Source organism: Olea europaea, unplaced genomic scaffold, assembly GCF_002742605.1.
Source record: "Olea europaea var. sylvestris unplaced genomic scaffold, O_europaea_v1 scaffold3843, whole genome shotgun sequence".
Classification (NCBI taxonomy): Eukaryota; Viridiplantae; Streptophyta; class Magnoliopsida; order Lamiales; family Oleaceae; genus Olea; species Olea europaea.
The window spans coordinates 3,162-13,951 of NW_019257875.1; the positions used below are offsets into that span (position 1 = coordinate 3,162).

Below are 10,790 nucleotides of genomic sequence, written 5' to 3' on the forward strand. Positions count from 1 at the left end.
AATATATTTTGAAAATAATGAGGATGGGGATCAAATAAAGCCTTAATGTGGTAAGTCAGGACCTTCACTCGTGACAAGTACCTTCATATTTGAAACATATATGAATGCCAATAGTGGCTTTCCAATCTTCAAGGACTTTCGCCCTATTAGCCTAGTCTGTGGGGTGTATAAGATTATTGCGAAAGTCCTGGCGAACAGATTAAAGGAGGTGCTCCGGAAAGTAATGTCCAAGTTTCAGAATGCTTTCGTAAAAGATCGTCAGATTTTAGACTCTGTGCTTATAGCGAATGAATGCATTGATTCAAGATTGCAGTTGGGAATTCTCGGGATGCTAAGTAAGCTCGATATTCAGAAGGGTTACTTTTGTATATGCTTAGGAGGTGCGGCTTCGGGGATAAGTGGTGTAAATGGATTCAATTCTGTATTTCTACTGTTTCGTTCTCAGTTATGATCAATGGAACGCTGAAAGGTTATTTTCGGAGTAGTAGAGGATTGCAACAAGGAGATCCACTATCCCCATTGCTATTTGTTATTGTGATGGAGGCTTTCAGTAGGATGTTTGAAAGAGCTATGGGAGAGGGTTTGGTAAGGGCGTTAGGGTTGGCCAATTGCAGGTGTCTCATTTGCTATTTGTAGATGACACATTGATCTTATGTGATGCGAATGATGAACAATTCAGGAACTTGCGTCGTTTGCTCCTATGTTTTGAAGCGGCATCTGGATTAAAAATCAATTTAGGGAAATCTGAGGTTATTCCAATTGGGGAGGTCACTAATGTGGAGGAGTTGGCTGGCATATTGGAATGTAGGATTGCACAATTGCCCATGTCATATTTAGGCCTCCCGCTAGGGGCACGGTTTAAAAGTACACATATTTGGAATGATATTATGGAAAGAACGGAGAGGAGGTTAGCAAGGTGGAAGCGTATGTATCTTTCTAAGGGAGGCCGACTTACTCTTATTAAATCCACTCTCTCAAATCTCCTCACTTACTTTTTGTCATTGTTTCCTATTCCGGTTGCAGTGGCAAATAGATTTGAGAGACTTCAAAGAGAATTCTTGTGGGCAGGGTTAGGGGAGGAGAGGAAAATGCATTTGGTTAATTGGGGTACTATTTGTTTGCCTATGAGGTTGGGGGGACTTGCAGTGAGGAGCCTTGTTTTGTTTAATAAGGCTTTATTGGGCAAGTGGTTGTGGAGATTTGGAGTGGAGAGGGAGAGCTTTGGAGAGGAATCATTGGGGCAAAGTATGGTGTGGTGGAGGTGGGTTGGTGTACGGTTGAGGGTCGTGGCTCCTATGGAGTGAGCTTGTGGAGATATATCCGACGGGGATGAAGTAACTTTAGGGACAAACTAAATTTTGTGGTGGGAAATGGCACTGATATTAGATTTTGAGATAACATTTGGTGTGGCGATCAACCGTTAAAGGAGGGATTTCCTTCATTGTGCCGCATTGCGTTAGAGCCTGCTGCTATGGTGGGTGATGTATTAGACATTCATAATGGGGTTATAGTTGGAATAGTACTTTTGGGAAGGGTTTACAGGATTGGGAATTGGAAGATTATTCGTTGTTTTTTACCGCTCTGCATGAGATACAAATTCAGGTAGGAGAGGGTGATTGTAGCAGGTGGAAGTTGGCTCGAGATGGTATTTTTTCACTCTGCTCATACTTTCAATCCCTTTTGGGATTTGTAGAGAGCTCATTACCTTGGAAGATGGTGTGGCAAAGCAAATTGCCTCCACAGGTAGCATTTCTATTGTGGACGGTTATTCGGGGGCAGGTGTCAACAGTGGATAATCTTCGACGAAAAGGATTTTATGTAACCGAGTGGTGCTATATGTGCAAGAAGGATGGTGAGACGATTGATCATTTATTCATTCATTGTGATGGTGTACGTTGGCTTTGGAAACAGTATTCTGACTTCTCAATCAATGGATTGGGTGCTACCTAGGCGTATAGAAGACGTGGTGCGGACATGGAGGAGAAAACTTCGCAATAAGGATAGCAAACTTCTATGGAATCTTATCCCGGAATGCATTGTATGGTGCATATGGAGAGAACGGAACGATTGATGTTTCGAAGACCAAACAAAGACAACAGAGCAGATAAGAGAATTATTTTACTTGACTTTGTATACTGGGTTTAATGCAATGGCTAAAAATCCTGTTGTAGAGTTGTCTAATTTCATGTTATTCCTTTCACGCTTAAAGTGATTGTATGCCTCCCGTGTACTCTCTTTTAAGGAATAAAATTCTCTGATTACCTATAAAAAAAAAAAAAAAAAAAAAAAAAAAGCATTCTCCAAATGTCATGTCAACATTAATTTGGAAAAGGAAATAAAGTTCTTCACGTCTCTCAATGGGTAGTGGACCACAAGGGCATATAAAAAAATAAATACATTCCCACCCCCCCGGCAGAAAAACGAAGAACACAAAAAGTGCATGATATTAGAGGCGTGATTAATTATTGATTTTACAGCTTTGCTTGTATAGGGGCATGATTTCTAGCTTTCCTTCTATAACTTCCAACTGTAATTTTGTTCCTTGTATATTCATATAAACGTATAAAAATAAAGGACAAAAAGGAAGGAAGGAAGATTCAGCCAAAATATTGTCACAAAGTAAATCTATGAAAAGCATGATGCCATACCTTCTATCCCCGGCAACACTTGGACCTGCCCAGACCCCTTGCAATGAAACAACAATTCTCTCAGTTCTTGTAATTGCATCATGAACGTCAGATTGAATGCTGCGAAGATGAGGAAGAAGCTTGCCACTCAAAAGATCATCTAGAGCAAGCTTTTCGAGGACAGGCATTGCAAGAATTTTATTCCATAGGCATATGTTCTTCAGCAAACGAACAGATGTGCCAAACCTATATGCTGCGACTCGTGCTGCATTGGGCACAGCCTTCATTTCAAGTGGGCTCCACGTTGGGACCTGAATATTTAAAATCACACAACATAGAAACATCTTTAAGAAGTATTTAGATGAGAATCGTATGCTACAATTATGATGAGCAGAAATTGAATGGGATGTAACCAAGGACCAAAGTAAGGCTAAAGTATTTAACAACAGTACCATCAAATTAGCCACAGCATCAGTCAGACGATCATGAAGCACTGCTACCAACTTCCCAAGATCCGAACTGGAAAGATCAACATATCTGAAGACCAAGTTCATTGCAGAAACGGCATACTTCGTTTCACGGGTACTAAAAATATCCCAACAGAAAGCTAATTGATGGTGTAAAATAGGAATGGCAAGTTTTCCAACCAATTCGGGAATAAGGTTTGCATCAGCATCAGCATCAGCATCAGCATCATCTTCTGGGCTGATTCTACTTTCATTCTCTGGAAGACCATAATTGAACAACAAGGTGTGCCTGGAACATACGGAGCACAATACACATTTATCAAAACAAACACAAACATGCACAACGGACTGTATTATAGCTAATCGTAGTGCAGACTTAGTGTTACCAACAAACAGAAGCTTATATGAGCTAAATTCCACATGTTCTCCTCAATCACTAATTTCATAACACATGACTTTTGGCACCGAAAAGGAGATCACTCCAACACTTCAAAGAAAAAAAAAAAAAAAAAGGCATGGTCTTTATCCTGATACTACAGACAATCAAAAAATACATTACTAACAATCTCATTCTATCAAAGCCTACTAAAAAATAAACGAGCTGTGACAATATCGTTTCGCTACAGGTCATCTATCTAAAGTCGTCATGTAAAATATTATATGAAGAGATGCACAAAAATGTTAACCATATATGCAGACTCACAAAAGAAGATTTCCATCCTAACAATTGATTATTGTCCAAAAGGCTTTCTCAAAGAAAATGACGTTTCAGAATTAACTGGATTAAACATGCAGCAGCTATGTGCTTACATATTGAAGCTGAATTTAATACCTAACTATCAAACTATTATCTCACACACACACACAAAACCATATATGCAAAAATGTTGCACTTTTTCTGCCAATTATACATTCATGCTTGTCCTTTGACCTTTCCTGATGCTACTAGACTGTTAAGTAAGAAGGGCAACAGCATGAAAGCATTGCTATACTGTGTTGAGGGAAATGATCGTTTTATATGTACCATTTCATATCAATGAAATCTGAGTCTTCATGAAGTGGATCCCACTTCAGAAGCTCCACCCTTACATAGGGGGAGAAAATAGCCGGAACACTTAGTGACATATAAGCATCACGGTAGCTTGAAGCATAATCTTTCTTCCATCTCTCAAACCTTTCAATAACGAAGGAAAGTTTAGAATATTCCTCAGCTGCATCACCGAAAACCTTTTCAGCAACCTGAAGTAACTCATTGCGGGTTGATTCATACGCTGCACTCTCACTGTCACTTTCATCAGTGCTTGATTCTCCTTCCATTTGCTGGTAGGAGGTATCAATGTCCATAGCCGACATTCTTTTAGAATCAGCTTTGGTTCTCCTACGTTGCCGAGCTTCTGCCCTTCTCATTGTGTCCATTCGTTTTTGCAGATTCATGTCTCTACCAAATTCATCTAGCTCCACCGGTAAATTTTTTAATGCCCTCGCATTAGCGGAAGCAGCCTGAGCAGCAGCACTGGCTGCTGACATTATCGCTACATTGCTTCCTCCTTTACTAAATGCTGCCCTTGCTGCAATTATAGCAGGTTCTAGTTCTGACATTTCGTCATCGTTATCAGCATGTCTTCTTTTTATGATGGCTGCTGCGCGTTTTTCGTGAAGCTTTTGCATTTGTTCTTCAAGCTCCTCTATGAAAGGAGCCTTATGCTGCAAGAAGAAAGTTGTTGACATAATATAAAGGCCAGGTCCATCCGATGGGGGAAAAACTGAAAATTAAAGAACAGCAAACATAACAATAATATTTTACCCAACTGTATATCACAGACATACAAGTGATGCTATGTAAGGAGTTGTTGAAACGTTAGGCATTTGGGTAAACACAATAATTGTTTAAACTGTCTACATAAGACTTGTTTCATATAATTCCGAGCACAGAAATAAATGAGAGTCAAACTTTATAGCCTCTACGATCTTTTTAGCCTAGAAACTCTTCCGCGTACCTGCATTGTGATGCAATATTAAAGAGAGATTATTCTGCCCTTGTTTGAGACCCATTCTTTGAAAAAAAATACATTCTTAAATAGTATTTTATGAATTTCAACATAATTTCAACCACACATTTTTTAATAAAATAATATTACACGCAAATCCAAAGCCTTTTCTTATTTTTTATCCACGTATTTCCCATCAATAAACTATTCAAAAATGGATTTTTTCCCCCAAAATGGGGTTCAAACAAGGGCTATATTTAGTTTTCAATTTTGAAATTTATTCTATGAAACATAATTAATGTTTTGATTTCATTGATTTTATAATAATTTCCCGCTTTAATTAGGACTAGTTTAAACCCTATATAAAGGGATATTTTGCGTTGTAATAGAACAACCTTTGATTATGAAATAAATTGAATTCTTCCCTCTTCTTATCTCTTTTCTCCATCCTTTCTCTTCTTCTCCCCCCTTTCCCATTCTCCTATAATTTTCTTGTTGTATCCGGCATCACATTGTCTCCAGAGTGCCCTGTTCAAAGTACAAACTAGGCACGAACATGGCATCATAAGAGAAACATGAAAGGGGAGGATTCCATATCCTTCAGAATTCCAGCAAGGGGAAGGGTATCACCAACCCTCATTTATGTTTAGTATCTTGAAAGGTAAGAGAAGGAGATCATCTCTATACCCTATATTTGGTAATAAATCAGGAGGGATGGGAGCATATATTCCAAAGGTTTTACATACTAAGCCTAATGGACAATGAAAATATAGAACCTAAAAAAGCATGAGCACACACATGCAGACATGATTTCTTTAAAAAGTGAAACATTGAATGGTGAGGACATGTTGATTCAAATAGCATTAAATCATTTTTTTGTGTTTTTTTTTTCCTTTCTTTAATGCTTTGTTTTCCATTAAACGTAATATTTACTTTCAGTTTTGCTCAATATTAACCACACGAACTGAAGAAAGATGCTTCCCTTTGTGTTGATAAGTTACTTTAGATCAAATGGGAGGTACCTCCTTGGTTTTTGCTATTGTTTGATAATTCCTTACACCAGTATTCTAAGATCATCTTCAATGCTTCCGCAGATTGCTAAAATAAATTTGCCACATAAGCGAAAATAGACGATGATTAAAAATTAAATCCTCTCCATTGCAATCTAACATGGACTATGTCAAGCTAATGTGGCAAAGACAAAAACATACGTTGTCCAGAATTCCGTCTAAATTCAAAAGCTCTGTTACACGTTAACTCAGCAACATTTCATAATTACTCTCCAAATATATATTTTCTATCTAGATTTGGATGAGGTTTTATTTTTGTTTTAAAACAAAAATAAAAGACATGACAGAATTATTGGGTTATAGATAGAACTTACTGGAGAGCAATTATGGACCATGTCAGATTGGAAATTTTCAACTTGCATGCTACCTCAGTAGCAATCATAAAATACATTAGAGATGCTCTAAGTGGTGTACAGACCAACTAAATAAATGGGTCCTTTATGAAACCTTACCTTTGTCTTGTCTCTACGTATTACCTTTATCACAGGCTTCACCACCGTCTGCCTCCTTATTCACGATCCAAACTCTATATTCGGCTCTTACATATGTCACCCACGAGAACTCAAAACTCCATTTGCATCTCATCGTCGTTCTTCATGATCTCCTCTATGCTATTAACTTGGTGGAAACTTCGAGTTTTGTTTGTAACAAATTTCCATTATTTTAAATGTTAAAATGGGGTTGACATGTTTGTAACATGTCAGCAATGAGTCCATGGCATGTCCTGACTACTTTTGAAAAGGAAAAAGACACCACCTGTTGTATCTGACGCGTGTCAGACATTGACACCTCAGCAACAGTTGTCTCCATACTTCTTAGAATAAAACTACTATTTCTACACTAGGTGAGACTATTTTAGTGCTTTGAGTTGAATCCCACCTTCAACTCCTCCAATGCGATAGAGATTGGATATTCTGTGTCAGGAATGATTGTCTTGTTTCACTAACCCTTCCCTTCCTATGAAAAAAGGAGCAGTGAATCTTGCATTATTGGCCTCGGCATACAGAAACTTCTGTGACAGGTCAGATCATTCACCTGAACAAGAAAGACTATACTAAAAGCATGCATGCCCAAAACCTCTCTCATCGTGCTCCATCCAGCTATTTCAGAACACAAGCTACACTTTCTCCTAACAGGAGACCACTCATACAAAAAGTCATATCTCTATAATCAACCAAAAACTACATAGAAACTTTGACGTAAAAGAGTAGCGTCAATTTATGGTAGAGGATATTCTACTTTAGCTAGTATTTTGGGATTGAAGAAAGTTGAAATACAATGAAGTACTCTTTTTTTTCGCTGACATGCTCAACATATGTAGTAACAAGTGTTCCCAAACCATCCACATATCCTTCCACCTATCAAATGGAACCTTAATACATCTAACTATGCGTTTCACCCGGAAATCCATACACCCAGATTATTCCTATGAGCATATAAAACTCCACATTGAGTCCAGATAAGTTCATATTTACATAAGCAGTATGTTTTGACACCAATTTTTTCCTTTCTTGGGTTTCAGTATTTTCATTTCATTCCCTCTTCCATTGAAAGAGAGAAGGGAAACAATGTGCTGAAGTGCTTCTCTAATGCATTCCAAATTTACTGATGTACCATGGAAATGGTATAAACAGGGAAACTGAAGACTCTCACAGGATTCCAACACAAAATAGTTGAATATACCATGAACCAGGTAATAAAGCCAGAAACTACTCATTTGTTGGAACAATAATTCATTTATCATTTTTCTTGAAAGATGAAAATCCAGCCAATGCACTCCTAGGTTGACTAAACCAAACAAATACATGAATTTTTGAACTACAAAGTTAAGCCGACCATAAATAACTTGAACGATTCTAATCATGTAAAACAAGTCTAATATGGAAGCCCCCTTGTTAGAAGCTTTCAAGCAGAATAAAATTTGCTGTATTATAAATAGGTGTAATGGCTAGTAAAGTTTTGATGGTAAAAACAAATTATTTCTTAGAGTATCCAACATGAGTTATATGGCTACGCAAAGTAACTAGTAAGCTGCAGATATAGTCATTGCCCTTGGTCCCAATGGCTTTTGGTAGGATATTTATAAGGTCGGATTTACAACATTTTTGAAATGTTTCATAATTTTACTTTCAGCCTATTAGAACAGTACCATACTTTGAATTTAATGAATTTCATGGGTTATCCAGCTTTTCCATACCAAAATTGCACTATGTCCCTGACTTATGCCATAATGGCATTTCCTTTCTCAACATCTTCATAGTATGGGGAGAACTAGGCTTGTTTCTAAGTGGTGCAAATAGCAAGATATAGCTGGGATGGACTACCAAACATTGATTATTGAAACTAAACTCAATGTTTAAAATGATAATTTAACGATAATGAAGTTGCCAATCCTACTAAAATAAACATGGTAGCTTAAGATTCGTCTCAAAAATCAGATGAAGCAAGACTGCATCATTTTCATATTGAAATTTGGCAAGAATGTAGAAGCAAATTAATTTACAATATCACCACGTGGAACTTGTAAATCAAACAGTCCATACCTGCAAAAAGTCACAAATAACAGAAATGAAGTCACGAAGCTTTTGCATAAATAGGAACTTCTCACTAGCTGCAGCAAAAGAATTCTCCAGGGTAGTGACATTTACAAGTGAGGCAGATAAATTTTCATCAGTTTTCACCAGTGTCGCCATGGTCCGGCCATGAGATTCCTAAAACAAGGACCCATATTGAATTGCAAGTTATATTTTTGTACAAGCACAAAATACAAAAGAAACTACCCATAAATCTGATGCAGCAGACATCGCTATTGCATAAAATTATCATCTTCAAACTTAAAAGTAAAATACTATAAAAGAGTATAGGCTTGAAATCACAACACATGCCTTAAGTCTCATCACATTCTCGTGCAAGGCTTTCTTAGCGAGCTCAGCCTGCTGAACTATCGGCATCACATCTGAACCAAACAGTGTCCCAACTCCTCCTCCAATACTACTATAACTACTACCAACACCCGCATTCTGCACCGAAGAATACACGCCAGTAGTCCCTGTAGCCGAGTACCCAAAACTTGGCTGCTGAACACTCTGATGAACACTACTGCCGCTAACACTGGAACTTACTCCTTTACTTCCAATCCCATCCTCTATCCTCTTTCCTAACCCTTTTCTCACCTGCTCTTCCTCCCACATCTTATCCTCCTCGTCCTCATCACTGTCACCACTTCCAATTCCCCTATCTTTTGGCACGGTCCTCTCCTCAAAATCCTCAAACACGCCCTTTTTGCCACCATCGATCTTTTCCCCAAAGAACCCTATCCTCCCCCGAAATTCCGGCTCCTCATCGCTCAACCCTTCTGCAGCACCGTGATTACTACCTCCGTCCAGGGATATAAAATCTGGAGCTGCAGCCTTGGCCTGCCTTAACCTCTCCCTCTTCGCCCTAATCGCTTGTATCATTGCTTGGTCCGGAATCTCCTCCTTACCCTCTCTTGAATCCATCCCCAGCTCCATCGAACCAAACCGGTCCACAGCATCATCATTCTCCATAGTCAAAACTCCATCATTCTCAAAGGGTTTTCCGGTGCTTTTAGAATCCGGGTCATCCAGACCTGCAGGTTTCACAAGGCCTTTCAAGACTATCACAGGTTCGGGCTCGGGTTTCGGATTTGCACGACTAACAGAGCGGGAGGATGCAGCGAGTGTTTTGGTACTCTTCTGGAGCTCTAAGAGGGCTTCTTTTGTGTAGGTGCCAGCTTGGGGCTGGACATTGGAAGGAAGGGAAGTCGAAGAAGGGTGAGGGGCAATTCGGTCTTTCGATGAAGCAAGCCTGTGTGTTGATTTGGATAATCTCGAAGATGAAGGTTTGGAGGAAGGGCGAGAGAATGGTGTTTCCGACGAGTCGTCATCATCGGCAAAAGAAAGTAGGCTTTTGGTTGGGGGTCGTGAGGGTGTTTTCTTGGGTTTAATGATGGCGGAGGGTTTTCTTGAGGTGGTAGAAGTGCCGTTGATTGGGGTGATGGTAGATGATTTGTCTTCTTCTCCGTCGTCGCCGTCATCGGCACGGCGGCGGAAGTTACGAGATTTGCTGCTGCTCATGGTAGTGAGGGGTGGCGGCTTCAAAGAGCTCTGGAATCTCACGCTAATTTGCAAACGTCCGCCGTGTCTACAAACCCGTTAAGAAATCGGTATACCGCTTATTGTTTTGATTTTTAATTACACTTTATTTAAATTCGTTTTAGGGAGAATTGCATCCACAATCTCAATTCTTTCATTTTATCTTAACCTTGACTCAAACTTTTAATTTGTATCACCCACAGTTCAAATGTTTCAAAAATCTGTACATGGAGGACAAATTGATCGATTTCTTCAGTTTAAGTCATTAGTTAAAAAATTGATAATTTTGACCAATTAAAACAATAGAAATTTTATCATATCACATTTTCCCTTCAATTATTACACTACACTGTTTAATTCTTTCCGTGTCATCCTATATTAATATTTCTTTCTCCCACAATGATTGTCAAAAAATTAAGCTCATAGATGGAGATGAATGTATGTAAGATGTGATTACCTAGTACAGATGAAGACCTTATGGACGAACTTCAATTAAGGAAGAAAAATTCTCACTTGCCCACAG

General features: G+C 38.7%; 1 protein-coding gene across 1 annotated transcript in view; it reads right to left on the reverse strand.

Moving 5' to 3' along the window:
* The window catches only part of LOC111387021 (transcriptional repressor ILP1), a 13,489-nt gene extending 3,155 nt beyond the window's left edge, over window positions 1-10,334 (reverse strand). Inside the window, exons 1-5 of the mRNA XM_023011541.1 lie at window positions 9,038-10,334; window positions 8,696-8,863; window positions 4,119-4,798; window positions 3,080-3,383; window positions 2,649-2,938 (exon numbers count right to left, since the gene is read on the reverse strand). Coding sequence (XP_022867309.1) covers window positions 2,649-2,938; window positions 3,080-3,383; window positions 4,119-4,798; window positions 8,696-8,863; window positions 9,038-10,249 — 2,654 coding nt within the window. The 5' untranslated portion in view covers window positions 10,250-10,334. The remainder of the gene's footprint in view (window positions 1-2,648; window positions 2,939-3,079; window positions 3,384-4,118; window positions 4,799-8,695; window positions 8,864-9,037) is intronic.
* Between the last annotated feature and the right edge of the window lie 456 nt (window positions 10,335-10,790).